The 21,449-nt window shown below is 39.9% G+C and overlaps 1 protein-coding gene and 1 long non-coding RNA gene across 3 annotated transcripts; one reads left to right on the top strand and one right to left on the bottom strand.

Annotated features, from left to right (window-relative positions):
• The first annotated feature begins 4,740 nt into the window (after positions 1 to 4,740).
• LOC114283722 (uncharacterized) lies at positions 4,741 to 13,667 on the top strand. Its single transcript, XR_003636657.2, has 4 exons — positions 4,741 to 5,934; positions 12,158 to 12,322; positions 12,443 to 12,764; positions 13,273 to 13,667. It is a non-coding gene; the product is annotated as an uncharacterized LOC114283722 (long non-coding RNA).
• Positions 12,119 to 20,997, bottom strand: LOC114283721 (transcription factor BHLH094). Of its 2 annotated transcripts, none has more exons than XM_028226599.2 (6): positions 20,351 to 20,963; positions 19,869 to 20,063; positions 19,601 to 19,666; positions 16,238 to 16,306; positions 16,047 to 16,118; positions 12,119 to 12,704 (listed from the first exon to the last, which is right to left on the bottom strand). In XM_028226599.2, exons 1-6 carry the CDS (start codon positions 20,669 to 20,671, stop codon positions 12,666 to 12,668), a joined length of 762 nt encoding a protein of 253 aa, XP_028082400.1. In that variant the 5' UTR covers positions 20,672 to 20,963; the 3' UTR covers positions 12,119 to 12,665. The 2 variants fall into 2 exon arrangements, with proteins under 2 accessions (XP_028082400.1, XP_028082399.1); XM_028226598.2 differs by lacking the exon at positions 12,119 to 12,704 and adding an exon at positions 14,791 to 15,251 and having other exon boundaries at positions 20,351 to 20,997.
• Between the last annotated feature and the right edge of the window lie 452 nt (positions 20,998 to 21,449).

Genomic DNA, 21,449 nt, shown 5'->3' with positions numbered 1-21,449 from the left:
TCGCTTTCCCGTGTCTTTCCTCCCTCCATCTACTCTCTCTCCTTCCATTCGTAACTCTCCTTCGGTGCCCTGACCCTACACTGTCGGCCTCTCTCTCCTTACTCTCCTTCGGTGCTCCAAGCCAACATTTCAAGCCCAAATTAAAGACCACTCTAAATACCTAAACGGCAAATGAAAATCATTGAACCCCTCACATATTATGCATATGTGCTACAGATCATTTTAGGGGGAATTTCAACACTGGAATATAATAACAAAATTTAAAAAAACATGTAGGTGCAAGTGATTCTGTGATGGGTGGAAGTCACCATGTTTGTGTAAAATTAAATTATTATTATTATTTTTTCTGTCTCATTGGGATTTAATTCCCCCATCATTTTAAGGGTAAGATGCACAATAAGGGTGAGGGAAACTGACCAAATGGTCAGATTTTACATTTAAAAAATCCTTACCATGATATTTGATCAACAAAAATAGAGAACATGATGCAACTGTTGTAATTCATAGTTTAAAGGACTGTTTGGAAACTGCAGCTTGGGCTATCAAGCTTATCATTGTTGACAGGCCATCATGTTCATATAACTAGGTCTATGGCAAGTTTTGTTAACGTGTCTACTTAAATGAAAATTCTTACAAGTTTTTTTTAAGACTTATGTTGAAAGCAATTGTGAGGTGACTTTTTGTTCCATACACGATGGCAACAACTCATAAACCAAGAGGAACGTTCAGTATCTTCTTGTAACTACTTGGTGTTTTACTTTTTTGTTCCAAACATGATGCCGAGAACTCACTTTATTTTCTTTTCTTTTCGTGAATATATTAGCTATGAATGGCTCCAACAATGTAAAGGAATTGTGGATGCAATCACTTGCTCATTCCAGGTTTGTTCTCCCCAATTTCTGTAGGAGATCAACCCAAGTTGAGTTGGCTACAGAGATTCTGGCCATGTGAAGGAAAGTAGCAGCCAGCTACATGGTGGGGAAGCCATGTGAGTTGGCCATGAGGCCATGAAGCAATCTGGAAAGCCACCGAAATGGGCTGGCAGCCAGCTCATTTCAAAGGGTGCCTCTTGCCTTTGTAATCTCTATATATAGAGAAGCTAAGGAGAGTTGAATACAGGGCATCATAGCAAATCAGAGAGTGTGAGAGAGTGTGTTATATAGAGAGACAGTGAGTTGAGAGTGTGTAATCTCCTCCATTTGTTGATATATAACAACATCGCTCCCGTGGACGTAGGCCGGTTTGCCGAACCACGTTAAAAGTCTTATGTTTTTGCTTGTGAGTGTCCCCTGGTGTGCCCTAGATCCGCAACAATTGGTATCAGAGCCCGGGTGGAGAAAAATCGAGTTTTTTCCGAAAGTGTCCAGATTTCGAAGTGGTCGAAATCCACTTTTGAGCAGCATACCAGGAGGAAGGTCAGGAGGAGAGGAGTCCAAAACTTCAAACCACAGGCCAATCGGAGGTCTAACGCGCCGCCACGCGCCACCTGAAAATCGCGAGTGAAGGCCACTCGCACCCACGCGCCCCACGCGCCGATGAAGGAAGAAGACGAGTGGGGGCGCGCGTGAAGCTGACGTCAGGCTGACGTCATCCTGAGCCGAGCCGAGCCGTCGAGCCGTTGACCGCGCCGCTGACCAGGCCGAGCCGCGCCGGAGCCGCGCCGCCAGCCAAGCCGCACCGCTGAGCCGCCGTTGACCGCTAACTGCGCCGTTGACCAGCCGATCCGGAGGAATTATCTGGTGCTTCTCAGGCGCACCAGATTCAGCAGATCTGAACCGTTGAAACTGTTTTGGCTAGATCTAGGCCATTCGGAGTCCGTTTTTGGCGATCCAATAGTGAGTTCCAACTATTTGGAGTATTCCGGACACATCCGTATGGTTAGTTTTTGAATCGGAGGCATTCAAACTCTTTTGGCTAGATCTAGGCCATTCGGAGTCCGTTTTTTGGCGATCCAATAGTGCGTTCCAACTATTTGGAATATTCCGGACCCATCCGTACGGTCAGATTCTTAAATCGGAATTTCTTTAAAAAGGGAAGAAATTTACAATGGCAGGAAAAGGCGCAAGTTTCATAATTGAGCCTTTTAATGGCAGTAATGACTTTACCCTGTGGCAGCAAAGGGTGAAAAACATTTTAACACGAGAAGGTCTGGTGAAAGCTCTTCTCAAAAAGTCCAACAAACCGGAAGACATGAAGGATGACAAGTGGGAGGAGTTGAGGGAATTGGCAAACAGTACAATTCAGTTGTATCTCGGGAACAACACACTCCGGGAAGTCATCAGTGAAGTAGATCCGGCGGAGCTATGGGCAAAGTTAGAGATGAGGTACAAGTCAAAGTCTTTGACAAACCGGTTATCTCTGATGAGGCAGCTATATACACTTAGAATGCCAGAAGGTGCGAACCTCACAAAACATCTGGACGAGTTCAATAGGATCACAATGGAATTGGACACCATTGGAGACAAGACCCAGGAGGAAGATAGGGCTATGATCTTGCTGGTCTCTCTACCTGCATCATATGAGCATCTCAGGACAACTCTATTGTACGGGAAGGATGCTCTTGGACTGGATGAGGTGATTGCTACGCTCATTTCTCATGAGTCGATGAAGAAACAGGAAGATAGCAGTAGCAAACACCCAAAAGGAAATGCCATGGTTGCCTCAGAAAATGAGCAAGGCAGAGGTAGGTCCAATGATAGACGGGGTAGATCCAAATCAAGAGGACGTTCGCAATCAAGGTCAGGCTTCAGGAGAAAGTGTTATTACTGTGATCAGGAGGATCACCTCATAAAAGACTGTGCAAAGCTCAAGGAGGACAAGGCACACAAGGAACAGGCGAGCTCATCAAATGTCGCTGCTGCAGTAAATGCTAAGGATGAGTATGCATTTACAGTTTCGTCGAGTATGACGAAACCTGACTGGATCTTAGATTCCGGAAGCACATATCATATATGCATGGATAAGAAACTTTTTTCTACCTACCAAGCCAAGGATGGAGGTATTGTTCGAGTGGCTAACAACACTGTGAGTAAGATTGTTGGCATGGGAACAGTACGGCTGAGAATGGAAGATGGAAAAATTTTCACGTTGGATGGAGTCCGACACGTGCCAAGACTGAAGAAGAATCTAATTTCCTTAAGTATGCTAGACATGAAGGGTTATAGCTTCACATCTAGCAAAGGAAATCTCAAAGTCATCCATGGAGATACGGTGATGCTACATGGACGACTGGAGGGGAATCTGTACAGGCTTGTGGAGAAGGTTGTGACAGACGGAGCTACTGTCACTTACCGGGCAAGACGTACAAGACATGCACAGAAGAGACATAGGGCCCAGCAGACATGGCAACCAAAGTGTACAAGAACGTATGGAGGCAGTTCGGAGGTGCACAAGACGGAGCCATTGCGGCCAATTTTAAAGACAGCTCAGAGCAAAGAGACCAAGACAGCAAAGCATGTCCCAGGGAAGAAAGTTTCTTTTGCTCCTGAATTAGAGACATATTGGGATCTCTCCAAGACTGGATGGAAGGGAGAGATGCCATCTCAAAGAGTTGCAAAGTAAGCTTTGCATGGCACCCCAGTGAGGGGGTGCCCGGCACTCCAGGCAGGGGGTGCTATTATGGATCACCTCATATGGGTTGAGGGGGTGATTTGTAGGAGATCAAACCAAGTTGAGTTGGCTACAGAGATTCTGGCCATGTGAAGGAAAGTAGCAGCCAGCTACATGGTGGGGAAGCCATGTGAGTTGGCCATGAGGCCATGAGGCCATGAAGCAATCTGGAAAGCCATCGAAATGGGCTGGCAGCCAGCTCATTTCAAAGGGTGCGTCTTGCCTTTGTAATCTCTATATATAGAGAAGCTAAAGAGAGTTGAATACAGGGCATCATAGCAAATCAGAGAGTGTGAGAGAGTGTGTTATATAGAGAGACAGTGAGTTGAGAGTGTGTAATCTCCTCCATTTGTTGATATATAACAACATCGCTCCCGTGGACGTAGGCCGGTTTGCCGAACCACGTTAAAAGTCTTGTGTTTTTGCTTGTGAGTGTCCCCTAGTGTGCCCTAGATCCGCAACAATTTCCATATACAATTTGCACACCATACGGGTGCATGGTGGGAGGATATGAGTCGTACTGACAAAGCTCCCTACGAAAATGAAGGCAAATGTCAACAAACACAATATGACGCCACAACACGTACAACAAAAAAGAGTTATCTTGTATGCAAACACCAAGTATCCGTAAATTATATTTCATATAATTTTAGTAACTCCTCGATTGGATTATGTATTTTTTATATATGTATGTTTGCTGTGGATCATGGATGTCCAATATGTGTCTAGTCTGTTGAATGTTTGGCCACAACATAATGCACCTACACCCTAGCATGCTCATTTGAGACCACTAATTTGGCAATTTTGCACCGAGTGAAATGATTTTCATTCAATATGTGTGTAGTCCTTTTCATTTAATATGGTTGGCCTTCACGAGTCATATATGTATCATCAATTTAATGACACAGTACTGTTGCACCGAATGATTAAATGGACTACACATTTTTTTTTTTTTTGGTCCTAGCCATCCGGTATCCGACCCTTCGGGCCGACTAATCCGGATTCGGGGCGTAGTTTTGGATGGTTAGACTCAAAGCCCCTCCCAATTGGTGATGCGGGGAATCGAACCGTAGTCCTTCCTACCAAGTCAAGCTCCAATCGCCACTTGACCACCAACCAATTGGTAATGGACTACACATATATTGAACGATTTTCAGGCATAACATAATGTACCTATATGTCTCATTTTTTATGAAGAGTGTGTTCAATTATCCATTTTTCCATATACATGAAAAAAAAAATTTATTATTACACCCCCAAGTCAGAAAATTGGTAATCAGTGAGTTTCACTTTTGAGTCTCTATTGTTTTCATCAATTTGACTTTAGCCTTTCATCTTTTAATTACAACAATTAAGTAATTAAATTTGAACTCGTGTTTCAATGTGGTCCTCCCATCTCTTAATATAAGACTGTATTAACTTAGTTTAAGAGCAATTGGGCGTCGGGTTGGGGTTGTACGACAAATTATATGTTTCACTAAAATTTCATTTTGATTCCTCATTTGTGAACATATGCTTAAATTTTAAACGGTGAAATTGCATGCATTCCATTTTCTAACATAAAATAGTCATACAATTATTTTACGTGGTTAGATAATTTTCTAACATAAAATAGTTGTTTTCATACACTCGTTCCATTCTACACATTTCTACAAAATTTGGGTTGGTGATTATCTAAGTTCGTTTCAATTACACATTTTAGCCAGCAATCTTGACAAGGTGCTCTCCTCGTAAGCTTTTGAAAGTGAACGCATCACTTAACAATGATCACGAGTTTGCCATTAAGAACATTCACTATGGAGGTCTACTGCACCTGTCTTCCGATCTGTTGCCACGGGCATTCATGGTGCAAATCTTGGAGCGTTTCAATCCGGAGTCATGCGCTCTCTGGTTGCATTCCGGCGGAGTCCAGACTATCACCCCCTCTGACGTTAGTATGATACTCTGCTTCCGCCATACAGAAATTCTGATGTCAACTGATCCCTCACCCGCTGTGCTTGCTACTCTGAAACGGTAGTTCTATATAGGCAGAGGGGGCATATCATTGACCACACTTGGGGTGATACAGATTGGCCAGCACAACGAGTAGTTCATCATGCTTGCATCTTGTACAACCTTGTTTGTTTTTTGTGCCCTTCAAGCAAGGATGTTGCTGGACCCAAATTGTATGTGGCTTTGGATGACGTTTTCAGGCTTCACGAGTATGATTGGCCCCAATTCATCCTCTACTGGTTGGTGAATGAGGTTAAAAAGTACAAGAATCGTTCCTCCGCCTCACAAACGTCTTTAACTTCAAGTGTTGGTGGCTACCTGTTTTTGTTGATGGTTTGTGCACTCTAAATTGTCATGCATTTTGCTATGGTTTTTCTATTTGTTTGGGTCATATGCTAACAACCATTTGTACATTTAGTAGATAATATCCATACACATAAGGAACACAATACAAGTGAAAATGATAGACATCTAAATCCAGTTCTGTATGAAGAGTAATGCTAAAATTTATAATAAGTTCATCTCTCCTTGTGATACAATTTACCATGTACAATCTTTAAAGGGAAGGCTGCTGATGCAACTGTTGTTGCCGCAAACAATGAGGTTGTTATAGACCAAAGCAGTTGCTGCAAAGAATGAGGTTGTTATAGACCAAAATATTTTAATAGTCTGCACTCTTTCCACTAGGATTTTCAAAACATAAATTTTCTTTGGTTGTTTGTGGTTTTATGCTAATACTGAGGTTTGTTTTTGTGTTTTCTCCCTCAGGTAAGCGTACATTCTTGTTTTTTTTTTTTTTTTTTTTTTTTTTTGGGTGCTATTATAAGGCAATTTTCTTCCTGAGTGAAAGAGAAATTGAGAGAATTGAGAGAGTAATATTGAAAGAAGTTTCTGTATATTAACACTCTGCTTGAAACAAAATTAGAGACTCCATTATATAGGAGTTCTGATACAAGACATCATGATGATGGAATGGAATAAAATAATAAAAAGGACGCCGAAAGGAGGAGGCGCCGAAAGCAGCCGAAAGCCTCTGTCAATTTAATATATTTACACTATCATATATAGTATTAACAATGATATATATATATAGTATTATATAGTATTATATTAACAGTATAATATTAACAGCCCCCCTCAAACTCAAGGAGGACAAACATCAACCAACTTGAGTTTGGAGACAAGTTCAACGAAGCGACCAGGAGAATGGGCTTTGGTAAAGATATCAGCAGGTTGATCAGCAGAGGAGATGGGATGGAGATGGACAGTACCATGAGTGACGTGTTGACGAATAAAATGACAGTCAATCTCAATGTGTTTGGTGCGATCATGAAAAACATCATTGTGAGCAATTTGAAGAGCACTTTGATTGTCACAAAAGAGGGCAGTAGCACCAGAGGGGGAAACACCCATGTCATTAAGAAGCCAACGAAGCCAGAGAAGTTCCTGAGTAGTATCAGCAAGAGCACGATATTCAGCCTCGGTACTGGAGCGAGCAGTAAGAGATTGTTTTTTGCTGCGCCAAGAAATAAGAGAATCACCCAAGAAAAAGCAGAACCCGGTAGTAGAGCGCCGGTCAGTAGGATCCCCAGCCCAATCAGCATCGGAAAAGGCACGAAGCTGGAGAGAGGAGCGGGCGGAATAATGAAGTCCATGAAACAAGGTACCTTTGAGATAACGAAGGATACGAACTAAGGCGGCATAATGAGGGGTACGAGGAGCTGACATAAACTGGCTGACAATATGAACGGCATAGGCAATATCAGGACGAGTAACAGTGAGATAGACAAGGCTGCCAACCAGCTGACGATATAGGGTAGCATCAGAGAGAAGAGTGCCATCAAGAGGTGTAAGACGACTCTGAGACTCCAGGGGAGTGGAGGCAGTCTTGCAATCCGTAAGACCAGCACGGGTGAGAAGATCAGAGGTATATTTAGCCTGAGAGAGAAAAGACCCCGTGGAATCATGGAAGATTTCAAGACCCAAGAAATAGCTGAGAGGACCAAGATCTTTCATCTCGAAATGACGGCTAAGAAACTGTTTAAGGCATTTAATACCATCAAGATCGTCACCGGTGATAATCATATCATCCACATAAAGGAGAAGCAAGGTGGTCCCTTGAGCAGTGTTGCGGATAAAAAGAGCAGTATCATAAGAACTGGAGGTGAAACCACAGTCATGAATAGTGGAGCTGAACTTGGCAAACCAAGCGCGCGGAGCTTGTTTGAGACCATATAGAGCACGCTGAAGTTTGCAGACTTTATGAGGGGGAAAAGTAGATCCAGGGGGAGGTTGCATGTAGACCTCCTCAAGAAGAACACCGTTAAGGAAAGCATTTTTCACGTCCATTTGATAAAGATCCCAGTGTCGGGAGGTAGCAACCGCAATCAGGCTGCGAACAGAGGTGAGACGAGCAACAGGAGCAAACGTCTCTTCATAGTCAATACCATATTCTTGGTTGAAGCCTTTTGCAACAAGGCGGGCTTTGTAGCGCTCAATAGATCCATCAGAACAAGTTTTGATTTTGTAGACCCATTTGCAACCAATGGCAGTCTTGCCAGGAGGAAGATCAACAATGTCCCAAGTGTGAGTTTTGTCTAAAGCCTGCAATTCATCAGTCATAGCTTGCTGCCAAAGAGGATTAGAGCGAGCCTCACGATAGGAGGTCGGTTCATAAGTGGAAAAAGCAGTAGAACCAACAATAAAGTCACGAAGACGAGTAGAAGGTTGAGTTACCCGGTGTGGTCGAGTAGAGGCAGGAGGAGCCAGAGGGAGAGACTCACCAGGAGAGGAGGATCCCGAGGAAGCAAGAGCAGGACCATCAGAGCGAGCAGGGGCCTGGGACAGACCAGAAGGCAAGGCAGTCTCGAGAGAGTCCGGCAGGGGCGGTGGAGAGGCCGGCAAGGGTGAGGGAGGAAGGTCATCAGAGAACAGATCCGTGGAAGGGTCAGTAAAAAACAGAGAGGGTGAGGGAACGGACAAACGGAAGAGAGAGAGAGAGGAGAACATTTTGTGTTCCCAAAAGACTACATGACGAGAGATACGGAGGCGCTGGGAGAGAGGGTCCCAACAACGATACCCCTTGTGTTCAATACCATACCCTAAGAAGCAACAAAGGCGAGAACGTGGTTCAAGTTTGGTACGTTCATGAGGTTGGAGAAGAACAAAACAGGCAGATCCAAAGACCCTAAGGTTGGTGTAAGGAGGACGAGTGCCATGTAGACGCTCATAAGGAGTGTGATTGTGAATGACAGGTGTTGGGATACAATTGATAGTGTAAGCAGCAGTGAGAGCTGCCTCGCCCCAAAAATGTTCCGGACAAGAGGAAGACAGTAGGAGAGCTCGAGTAGTGTCAAGGATATGTCGATGTTTCCGTTCAGCACGTCCATTTTGTTGAGACGTACTGGGACAGGAACGATGAGGTTGAGTACCATGACTCTGAAGAAAGGAAAGAAAGTCAAGATCTTTATATTCCATGGCATTGTCGGAGCGAAAAATCTTAATATTTTTAGAAAATTGAGTTTTAACCATTGTAGCAAAATTGTAATAAAGTTGTTTGAGCTCAGAGCGAGTTTTCATAAGAAACAACCAGGTAAAACGGGAAAAATCATCTATAAAAACAACAAAATAGCGTGCGCCTCCCATAGTAGGAGTAGGAGAAGGTCCCCAAATATCAGAATGAATGAGATCAAATGGTGCAAGAGAAACAGAGTCACTTTTATTAAACGACAAAGCAGGTTGTTTGGCAAGTTGACAGGACACACAATCTAAAACATCAGAACTTACATGACCTAAACAACCACTGGAAATTAGAGATTTTAAACGACCAACAGAAAGATGGCCTAAACGACAATGCCAAAGATGAAAAGGAGATAAAGGAGGAGTAGTGGTAGCAGTGGTAGTAGTGGTAGGAGCTGTGATCTGAGAGGAGTCTGGAACATGAAGATGGATGAGTTCGTAGAGACGTCCATGCTTACGGCCTATCCCAAGAGTTTGCCCCGTCCGAGGGTCCTGCACCAAACAACCAGTACGGGAAAAGGTAACAGTTAGACCATGTTCACATAATTGACTAATGGAGATAAGATTTAAAGTAAGAGCAGGCATAAGATAGACATGGGATAAAGATAAGTGAGAGGTTGAAACAGAACCAACATGACTTACAGACAGAAGAGACCCATCAGCAGTATGGATAGAAGGAACATGAGGAGGAGAAGATAGAGGAGTAAAAATAGTAGGGTCAAAGGTCATGTGATTACAACAAGCAGAATCAAAGTACCAAGAAGTGTTACCTGCGGTGACAGATAAAGCCGTAGATGGAGGAGTACCGGAATTCTGCCAAAAATGTTGAAACATGGCTGCGACATCGGTTTGAGAGTAGACTGGAGTGGAAGGGTCTATAGAGGCAGAGGAAGGTAAATCCTCGGAGGCAGCAGCAGCAGTGCGTTGAGCAGGTATTGGTTTAAACGGAGTCCCAGAACGGTGAGAGTGGCTGCGAGAAAAATTCCCGGTGGAAGGACCATTGCGAGAGGCACGGGCGGGATTGCGGAAGCAATCTTGTTGGAGATGACCAGGGCCAGTCTTGTTACAAAACCGACAAAGACGAACTGGACAATTAACCAAAAGGTGAGCCGATGGAAGATTGCGGTTGTGACAGTAATTGCAGGCATTGGACCTTTGTGGTGAAGGTGAGGAAGGAGAACTTCGAATCTGGGGAGTGGCAAGAACAGAGTCCACAGGATGTGGATGGAGAGTACCAAATCGAGTTTCCTCGGACAACAGTTCTGAAATTGCTTGCTCAAGAGTGGGTAAAGGAGTTCGATGAAGGAGAGATGCACGTACTGGCTCAAAGCGAGGAGTGAGAGCCATGAGAAACTGAACCAAGCGCTGTTGGTCACGGTAAGTAGTAAACAAGGTAGCATCCTTAGTACAGTCCCATGGAGGTTCAGAAAGAGCGAGCTGATCCCAAGCATAATACATTTGGGAGAGAAAATCATTAATGGTTTGAGTGGTTTCTTGGCGCATACCGTGAAGATGACTCAAAAGCTGATATTGGTGAGCAAGGCCAGTAGTCTGATAGCGTTCGTGTAAAAAATCCCAGATGGCTTTGGCAGGAGAGGAAGCAGAATCAAGTTGGAACCGACCAAACTGAAGGCTGATAGATGTAATAGAAGTATTGCGAAACCAAGTGATGATCTGATAGTTTTTACTATCCCAATCTTCCAGTCGGTCGATATATTTGGCAGTGGAGTCTGTGGCAGCGGAATCTGTGTTCTCGGGAACGGGTTTGCACACATCCCCAGTAATGATGCGCCAAAGTTTCTTTCCTTTGAGGAAGCCAGACATAGCTTGTGCCCATAGGACATAATTAGTCCCGTCAAGAATAGCGGAAATAGGGTGAGTAGTGGAGTCTAGGCGATCCATGAGAGAAAAATAGCACAAATGAGGTAGAATCTGAAAAAACTGAGGTTACCAGTGAATTCAGAAGGTCGAAATTAGTCAGAAAAGGAGTGAACTGACCAAAAATATGACCAGAAAGGCCGAAAAAGGAAAAGTCAACGAATCTGGTCAAACAGGTTGATGCGCGGCGCACGTTAGCAGAGAGTGGCGCGGCGCACGTTAGCAGGCGAGAGGCACAGGCGCACGGAAGCAGCTAGGGCTGACGTCGGCTGACGTCAGAAACACGCGGCTCACGTTAGCAGATGAAGCCGGGGCGCACAATAGCACCGGACAGTGTAGGAGCGCGTAGAGCGCGTCTGAATCGAGTGAGCGCGTGGCCGAATGTTCCGGCGGCGCGTGGAGGCGCGTGCGGCGTCAGATGATGATGAATCTGGTGGCGTTGGCTTCGTCGTGAAGAGACGAAGGTGATGGTACTGTCCAATCTGTGTATTAGATAAGGACGAGGTACGCAGTAGTGATGCAGAGACTTAGGACACACACCTGTGCTCTGATACCATGAAAGAGAAATTGAGAGAATTGAGAGAGTAATATTGAAAGAAGTTTCTGTATATTAACACTCTGCTTGAAACAAAATTAGAGACTCCATTATATAGGAGTTCTGATACAAGACATCATGATGATGGAATGGAATAAAATAATAAAAAGGACGCCGAAAGGAGGAGGCGCCGAAAGCAGCCGAAAGCCTCTGTCAATTTAATATATTTACACTATCATATATAGTATTAACAATGATATATATATATAGTATTATATAGTATTATATTAACAGTATAATATTAACACTGAGAAATGATATTACTTCTCACCCTGCAAAAAATTGACTTCCTAAGAATCTTACAGGATATCTGTAAAAAGTAATTGAAGTCCATATTTAGTTTTATGGAATTAAAGAGGTTTCTCATGCTTAGTATTTTGTTATTATAATGTGATGCATGACTGGGTAAAGTATCACCACCAATATGGATGCCAATGAAATGATTCAACAACCCAAATTGAGGTGTCTATGTTTTAGGTGTATATATTTTAATCTATATTTTGTCTATGCTTGAACAACCCGAAGTATCACCATTAATCTGTATTTTCTTCTTTATTTTACTAGATAATATATTTTGAGCATGCTCCAATGGGCATGAACCTTGTTGCCACTAGTGTCAATGGGATTCTGTTGTTGGCCTTCTGGACCATGGAGCATGTGAAGGAGCAATTGGGCCTCGAGGCTAATGAGGTTGCCCACATTCCGTCAGACTTATAGTTGCAGTATACGGTTCATGTTCAATCCCTTACTTTTGAACAATCCAAATTCTACCTCTTTCAAAGTTGTTCCTCAAAATGCATACAGTTCTTTACTTCCTATTGACATCGTTTCTTAATCATTCAATTGCAGGCCACTCAAGGTGTGTACAAAGTGTTTGTTAATGAAACCATTCCACTTCTTTGTCGGGAGCAGATGGAGTATCTTCGTGGCATTGATGCCATTCTGATGGCTGAAGGGTAGCCATCTTCCATTGTTATCCCTCCATATGGACAGACGCCATTTATGCCACAGTGTAGCCAATATGTTCCTTTGAACAGCCCTTCACCATATTCGCCTCTTCATGCAAGCCCCATCAGTCACCACGTCCGTACGCCTCCATCAACAGTCGTACCTATATTCAAGGATCAAATCGTTAGGACTTGAATGTGAACCATTAAAAATTGCTCTAACTGTATGTAGACATCTCATTTTCACTGACCCTACGACTTGGGCATCTTCCCAAGTTTTCCGATGATGAAATTGTTTCAATGTCTTCAATATGAGCCTTGGATGAAGAGTAGACACCTTACCTTAAACCTATTTTGGCCAAAATGTTTTTAAGACCTTCAAAATTATTTCCCAAAATGATTTTTGTAGTTAGAGATGCTAGTGGGCGTAGCTTCCCCTATTGTGCCTTAGTTACTTAGTGTTTGTTTATTTGTTCTACCTTTTGGATTGTATCTAAATAAATTTAAGTTTTGAGTCAACATTGTTTTTTAACTTATGGTAATGGTTCTAATTTTGTAATAATTACTCTTAATTTTTTTATTTTTTATTTTTTTTTATCTTTTTACTCCTGATGTTTCAAATTTTTGGAGTGTTACAATTTAGTACAAGTACCCTTCTATGTTTAGACAACTTTACCTTTGCCTTGTATCTCTCCTCACCATGACTAAGTTGGTTACCTATTTCTTTTGTAGGATATCAAGGTCATTCAAAGGCAACACTCACACGTATGAAGGAGAACTAATGGAGGACAGTGAGGTCGAGTTTGACCCTAATGAGGAACCAGTGAAAATCATTGAAATTGAATCTAACCCATAGGAGAAACCATAAATTGAGTTTGTTCCTGAAGAACTTGTGGAAGAGACAAAGTGTAGAGAAGTTTTGAATATTTTTGGGGGGTTTCCCACTATTTTGGTCGTTGGTCTCTCTATATCTCTCACAAAGCTTCCTTTTCCTCTTTTGGCTATTTACACATCCATCAAAGAGGTAATGTTGCACTAATCCTTGTGCTAACTTAGGTTACTTTTGTATAAGCAATGTACTAATGAATTTCTTATTCAACGAGTTAGATAAGAAGTTTAAGCTTGTATTTCCTGAATTAGACTATAATAAGTATGTCTCTGAAGTTTTCGTCTCTATCCCCAAGACTTGTACTTCTTCAAGTAAGCTAGGAGAACAAGTGAAGAAAATGTAAGGGCGCGCGTCAGCTAGGCCGGGGCGGTTGTTACAATAAGGGGCAGCTCGGGCTCAGCCAGCATATAATTGAAAAGGAGGGTTGTGATTTCTTTTTCTTATTCTAGATGAATTCTGAACCTTTGGATTAAAAGTTAGATTAGTGGTTAATAGAGGTTTAGTGCCTAAGCTTAATGGAAACCACCCACGAAGTACACATGACTAAAAGCCCTAAAATAGTGGATGAGATCAAATGAGGAAAGATCATCTATTCCATAGGAAAGCAGATTACCCTCATGGAGATTAAAAGCCTAATAGAATAGGTGGTTTTCCTGTGTCCTGACTAAAAACGTTGGGTATGTTTGGTTTGGATTTGTAGAGTGACTTTGAAAAAAAAATTCTAAAAAATTGGTTTGGTTTGTAAATTTTTCAAAACAATTTCCAAAATCACTTTCTCTCTCTTACTTATCAATCAATCAATCACTTTTTCTCTCATACACATCTACTCAATTATAACAAAATATCAAATCATTCCAAACTTCTAAACTCTAAAACTACTTTCAAAATCACAACCAAAAAAATCAAAAAAAATTCTAAACTCTCTTCCCAAAACAATTTTTAAAAACTACTCACCCAAAACCAAACCAAAATACCCAACGTTATGTTTAGGAAGTTGATTAGCATATTTTTGTAATTAATTTGATGGTTGTGAGAAAAAGAGTGAAATAATTATAGATTGAATGTAATATTTTGTCTTATTGACTATTTTAATCTATTTTATTTTTTAGTTGGTTATTTTAGCCCAACCTTCTTTCCAAACACCCCCTTTGTCTCACAAGCCTGGTTCCTAGCTTGCCCTGATCAGTCAGAGGAATATGATTCAACTAGTGTGAAATTCACCCTCACACAACATTGCTATCTGCCAAAAACCAAATATTGTAATCTTATCACAAAGGAACAGCAGTTAAATAGTTCAATTGAAACCCATTGTTAATATTAGATCATCTACGACATATGCAATTTGATAAAGGTATATCATCTACTCTCATAGAAATTAGCAACTTTCTTATTGCATGAACCTTCACCTTCTTAATACACCCAATGTTAAACAAGGCGGACACAAATGTGTAAGCTTTACAATTCTAAACAGGCAATCCTACAAGAGTAACACTCATTGGGAAATATGTTCAAATATTGGCACATAGAAAACAAAGCTTGCTGTGAGATATTTAAGGTAAAAGGAAAAAAAAAAAAAAAATACATTTTCAACACCCAAAGAAATTAAAATGTTGACATATTTTTTTGGCAATCACTGAAGGACTAATTATGCCCTCCTAATGCTCTTATTAGCAAATGATGAAGATTATCTAAGTTATGTTGTTCTTTCGAAGCCACTACCAATCTGCATATGTAACCATTCTGGCGATGAATCCTTAGCATAGTCCCTTGTAGCTTGTGAACTAAACGCCACTCCATTTGTGTTGAATGTTTGTTGAACAAACTGAAATACAATATTGTTTATTAACTCGTGATGAAATCAGAAGAGAGGAAAGGAAACTCCATATAAAAAAAATTCCATAACCTTATCCATCAACTTGCGTTCTACCAAATTGAAATAAACTTGATCCAAAAGCTACCACTGCCTTTGGTTGCAGGCACTTGTTTATATAGTATACATCTTATCAATAATATAATTGGTAATAGTTAAACAAATCAGTCTAGTGAACGGTCCATCTACAAATTCATAGCACCCAATTTATGATGGCAACGAATTCTTCAGCAAAAGAAAATGATATAAATTATAATGCATAGTTTTATGTATCAGAAAGGTGTCCTTATGACATTGTTGCTGATCCTCGATATATCTTGTTGTGAGGACACTGAGATCTAAATGAAAAACACAATACAAGCATGCGTTGGTGATCACACACACATACAGCAGACTGAACTGAACGAGGACAACGAAAAATGGTTCTCAATGGTTACTACAAAAAAGAAAATTAAAGATTGCGGGGAATAGGTTCACAGAGGAGTTGTAATGGGAGTGATTTAGTTTAGTTTTGTTAGCTTCTTTCCATTCCCTTTTCATGTTCTCTTTGTCAGTTCTTGTCAACCACTTAATCTTTTTCTAGAAGTTGGGTCAGTTGTGAGGAGGATATTTTTGCCTCTTCCTCTACTGTTCTCAATGATAATTAATTTTCTTTGCTGATCAAAACCAAAACACACACAAAAAAAAAAAAAAAAAAAAAAAAAAATCCTCAATATACCTTGCTAGAAATGGAGAATTAAAACTTACGTCTTTTGATGGAAATCCTTCAATGCCAGGGTTCACTTTGGAATTAACCGCTTCAAGCTTCATTGATAAGAACTACAACAACCAGTAATTTGTTGTTCAAACCAGTAATTTGTTGTTCAAGTTCAAGTTCAATAGGGAACAATCTCGAATTTAATAGTGCAGTAAAACATGGTGAAGAGAAGCATGTGTACCTCAACCTGATGCTGCAGTGACTGGATATAATTAATTATCTCATCAAGGACCAATGCTTTGCCAATGACCTGAATCCAAATAAGCTTAATTACAAACAGTATTTTGACAAAAATATGAGGTTAATAGGTATAGATTCACAAGTTCGAACAGAGAGATAAAATAAGTGAGGGGACCTCTTCGCACTATTATACAACCACAAGCCCACATATAAATTTATTAGAAGCAATCGATTAGCTATTTAGCTTAAATGAAATTGATTATACAAGCGGTTATACAAGCAGTCCAATCCACTGTGGAGGAAAACATGGAGGCAGATACAGTTTTTAAGAGGAGTTCAGCGACTGGAGTAAGAATAATGAACAGAATCGTGCTTGTGAAAGAACGTATTTTATTTTCTTTTGGCAACAAACTAAGGTGTTTATACATTTGGAATTGATCTTTTCTTTTTCTTTTTTCCCTTTTCTTTTTTTTTTTTTTTTTTTTGTGAAAATTTACAGGGATGCTTCACTGACAAGCATGCTTCACTTCAATCACCTTGTGATCTTCTATGTAGCAAACCAACCTTCTTTCTCTCCTTTGCCTACTAAGCTCGATCCATTTGTTACTAAGGTTAACAAATGAGATGAAAGTTTGATGCAACAGGGCAATATTATCAAATGTTTCCTCAAATCAAAGATCATGTCTGAGGTCTTAGACCAACTAAGAAATATGGATACTTCTAAGAAGGTGGCATGTCCATGTTAGAGACACTAACACTCATTGAAGACTTCTCGACTAGTGTCGGAAACTCATTCAGATGTGTCCTATTGTTATTATTATTAATATTTTTTTTAAAATTTATATTCAGACAATTTTTAGACATTTGGGAGGGAGATACACGTGTTTAGACAAACATGAAACTAATTATATATTTTAAAAAAATAACTTAGGATACAATGTAAATTTATAGAAATTAATATTATATTACATTTTTTATTATCTTTGAATGATATATTTATACATGTGATATATGATAAATATAAAAAATTATATATGTTTTGAGCGTATCCCCCATGTCCTATACTTTTTGAAAATTTGTGTCGGTGTGTCTGTTTCATATCACGTATCCGTATCCGTGTCCGTGCTTTTTAACTGACCAAATTTTGATCCTTTAATGTCTATTACTCTGTATATTGTGCTAGACATATCTCTTTATTCTCATGGAATACTTGACAAATTTGAGAGCAAGCTATTTCAGGATGGAATAAATTTAGTGGTCATTTGATTTTGATTATGGGTTGATTTAATAAAAAAATGGATTTCACTTGAACTAATGTAATTATAAATAATAATAAATAAATAAACTAATTAAACCATTCCAAATAATCTAAACCAAACATGCACTTAAACCATTTTAGGCACTTGAACTGCTGCTTTTTTACTTATAAATTTATTTTTTGTTATACAAAAGGATGATTTGTTTGGATATTTTTTCCATTTGATTTTGCCAATAAAAAATGATGACAAAGCCACATAAAAATAAATAAAAAATAAAATACAAGCGAAAGATATTAAGATGGGAAACTTTATGTTATAAAAGATGAAAATAATTAAAGATGATAAACCTCAATCTCATCACCTAAAACCAAGAGTAGAAATCACTCTTGATCCCCCACGCCCTCCCCCATTGCTCCATCAAGGTCCCTCTTAAAATCAGATTAGTGAACCTTAAACAGAGCAAAAGATCCATCAATCACTACAAATGGGGGGAAGAGAGGAACTCAAATTTCAAGCAAACGAGCAATGGTCTTGACTTTGTCATCGCCCTACAGCCTAACAAATATAAAAGATGAGAACATAATAATAACTATAAAAGGATGTTTAAAGGTCATGAAAGGGCACTTGTGAGCAGAATATAAAGATGACAAATGTTAGTAAATCTAACCGCCCACCCCTGTGAAAGGGCAGAATATAAAGATGGCAAATGTTAGTAAATCCAACCCCCCCACCCCTGATTCACGAAGATGACAACAAGATCCATGAGGACCACTGTGTGAATTGGAGCCACTTAGGGGGATTTTTTCATACAACATTGCATTGGCATGATCCTTGAGTTCATAGACAGCTCTCAAGAGAGTTACTACCATTACCATGTCAAGGGATGTTAATAGTCTAAAGGTGTAATTTATCAAAAAAACAAAGTTAATAATCTAAAGGTGTAACGACAATCTTTGATGCATTTTTTTAACTAGAAATAGGCCCATCAATTTGCAACCAAACCAAAAAATTAACATCTTGTCAACTTACCATTTAATTAACCATTAATTTAGTAAGTTAGGGTTCAGTCAAGACATCTTTTATGATACATTTTGCACGAAGAATTTGTCTATAGTACTTAGGGCTCAATTTTTAAAGTCAAATTTGGATTTACTATTTACAATGCGTACTTGTTTAACTAGGATTGCAAATTCTAGTCCAGTTAGAAGTTGTATATACCTTTCTCTTCTACAAAAAAGGAACTCTTAGTAATTGTTCTTATTGATTCAGAGAATCGTACAAGTCAGTCACAAGTAGCAGATTCTCACTCAATATTAGTGTGTTCTATTACTAGTCATTATTGTTCTTTAATATATGTTAAATCTGATTCCGGTGAATTAGAGGGAACAATGACCCTAAATTTGTCGCCTGAGGGTCACCCAACGACTTAGGTCACATTCTGCCAATAAAAAACATAAGAGGAGGAGAAACCAAAAAAAGGAAGAATAGCTCCAAAAACATAAGCACCAATACTCTAATTTTTGTAAAGTAGATAATAAATCACATAGCATTTTGCAAGAACAATGTAATCTAATTCTTCTTTGCACCTGTTGTGGAGCCCTCTCGGCATTGAGATTGGTCTGGTTGCAGTTTCTCCTCCCCAGTTGCGTTACTTTAGCAATCAATCTCATTCAAAGCGGCTAGGTTGGTTTAGACATTTGTTAGAACTTATGCCTTGGCAAGTTTTAGACATGCGTTTTTGCTATGACTAGAAATGATTAAATAACTACTAAAATACAACAATACATGAGAGAAAGAAGTCCAACTTAGGCTTCGTTTGGGATATGGGTTGGGTTTTTGGCTTTTTGACTTTTTGGCTATTTTAGACTGGGTTAGACTTTTTGACTTTTTTAACTTTTATGAGAGAAAAGATGAAATGATTATGGTTTAGATGTGATATTTTGTCTTGTTGGCTTTTTAGCCTATTTTGTTTTTTTGTGACTATTTTAGCCTTGTAATCCCAAAAAACCAACATGCCAAACGAGAGCTTAGTATAAAATTTAACTATAAACAAACCTTCAAATATTAATGTTAAAAGATAGAGCTTGAGAAAAGCCAATGCACACCTTATTACAACCAGGGACCAGATCTTGTAGAATTTTCATTCTCTCGCTTATCTTTTCTCTTCTAGCCTGTCCACCAAACAACTTCAATTAGAAAAACTAGTACGAAGTTCTAGAATTTGGTGATTAATTAACCATCAATTAGCAACTCAGTGCCACAATTATGATTAGAAAGAAATTATATTGACTTGGGTACATAAATTATTGTCATTGTAGTTGGTTGCTTCAAAAATTATTTCAGAGTTGAAGGGTTCAAATCAAAGTAGATTACTCTTTCTGCTAGACTATGGCTATCAGTAGCTTGGCCCCTTCTTGCTCGTACGTGGATGTAATCTTGCTTCGGTGGCTCATGCGTTTTTGTGTTCTGCTCTGTTGGCTTGCTCGAATTTGCTTCGGCTTTAGCTTTGTAATCAAAATTCTCATCTCTAGATCTCTCCGTCTTAATGCGTTTACCATCACACTCGTTCTGTTCAATTGATCCAAAATCATCACTGTTAGACTTCTAAACTCCCTTTAGTACGTAAATGAGGTGAAATTCACTACTATGAATGATCCAAATCAAAATTCTATTTCATTCTAATATTTGTTTATCATTCCATATAGATCACCAAGCAGATCACTATTACATAAGATCATTTACAAACCAAAAAAGAGCTACTTTAAAATCAATGAAAACAAAACTTGCTAAATAGAAAAGTAAACATTTATACAAATACATAACGTGCATATATCAAGATACATATATCGCAGTACCGTGATGATGTCATTGCCAATGCTCGTCGAGACAAGCTTGGCGGACTCATTCTCGGGAGGAGATTCATCACGCCGCTTCCTCGAACCGCCACTTCGAGCCAATCTGTGATCCAGAACCATCGGATCATTGCCAGAAACTTCGCGATTCACGCTCGCATTCTCAAATTGATCCAAACTCTGCCCAAACCGCACCTTCATCAAGTCCAATGCACCTCCCGACTCACCGCCGTTGATTCTAAACGGCCAGATCTCGGCCAAATTGTACGGCGCCGCACTCGCACTCTGAAACGCATCGCCGTTGATCATCGCCGGCTGATCCATCTGAAGATTCTCAAAATCACATCCGATTCGAATCCAAATTTATCTTCAATGTTATTCAAAGCTCATGAATTAGCTGCAAATCAAAGAGAACCATTGCCATAGTTCAATTTCAAAGTGTGCATTTGAAGATCGATAACAAGTGGAGAGAGAGAGAGAGAGGAGGGGCAGCTGTGTGATCTGCTTCGACACTGGGGACTGATTGTTGGCGCGCACTGTACACACTACCACCACCAGTATTCACTGGAGAATGACCTCGGGAGTTTAAAAGAAGTGACTTTGAGTGAGGTTTTCTCGGCGGGTCCACTGTTTGTGTGATGACCAACTGTTTTACTCTGAACTCTCACGAGTACAACTGCCTTATTCTTTCACCGTTCGATCAGTTTAAAGTAACATTCAAAAGGAATTTTATGGAATCGACGGTCGTGGTGGTAAGATAAACGTGCGCCATGCATGGATGCGAATATCATTTGTCGTAAATGCTGGGTTGTTGGAGTCACGTAATGAGCTAGCTAGCTCGCAAGTACAAATTCAATGTACAAAAATGAGAGCGATTTTTGGACAGATGGAAAGGTTCGTTTGGTTTAATTTAAAATTATGATTTGAGTCTATACTTATGTTTTGAATTTTGAATTTATAAATGAAAAATGTTTTGTAACTCGAAAAATTTTTTCCTAAATCTCTCGAATTATTGAAACGACATCATTTTTTTTTTTTCTTTTCTCAGAGTCGACTCCATTTGAGCCTTTAATCTCTTCTCTCTCTACTCACTCTCTCCTAG

The sequence above is a fragment of the Camellia sinensis genome, chromosome 11 (genome assembly GCF_055761805.1).
Source record: "Camellia sinensis isolate YWXY chromosome 11, ASM5576180v1, whole genome shotgun sequence".
NCBI lineage: Eukaryota > Viridiplantae > Streptophyta > Magnoliopsida > Ericales > Theaceae > Camellia > Camellia sinensis.
Note: the sequence above shows the minus strand (reverse complement) of the source record. Positions and strands in the feature narration are given on the sequence as shown.

What these genes read in the sequence shown, in the direction of transcription:
- LOC114283721 (XM_028226598.2), bottom strand. Translation starts at nt 20,671, where the DNA reads ATGGATCAGCCGGCGATGATCAACGGCGATGCGTTTCAGAGTGCGAGT. An exon ending in GCCATAGTCTAGCAGAAAGA is followed by an intron (nt 19,667 to 19,868) that starts GTAATCTACTTT and finishes TTTGGTGGACAG; the next exon opens with GCTAGAAGAGAAAAGATAAG. An exon ending in AAGGATTTCCATCAAAAGAC is followed by an intron (nt 15,252 to 16,046) that starts GTAAGTTTTAAT and finishes ATTGTATTTCAG; the next exon opens with TTTGTTCAACAAACATTCAA.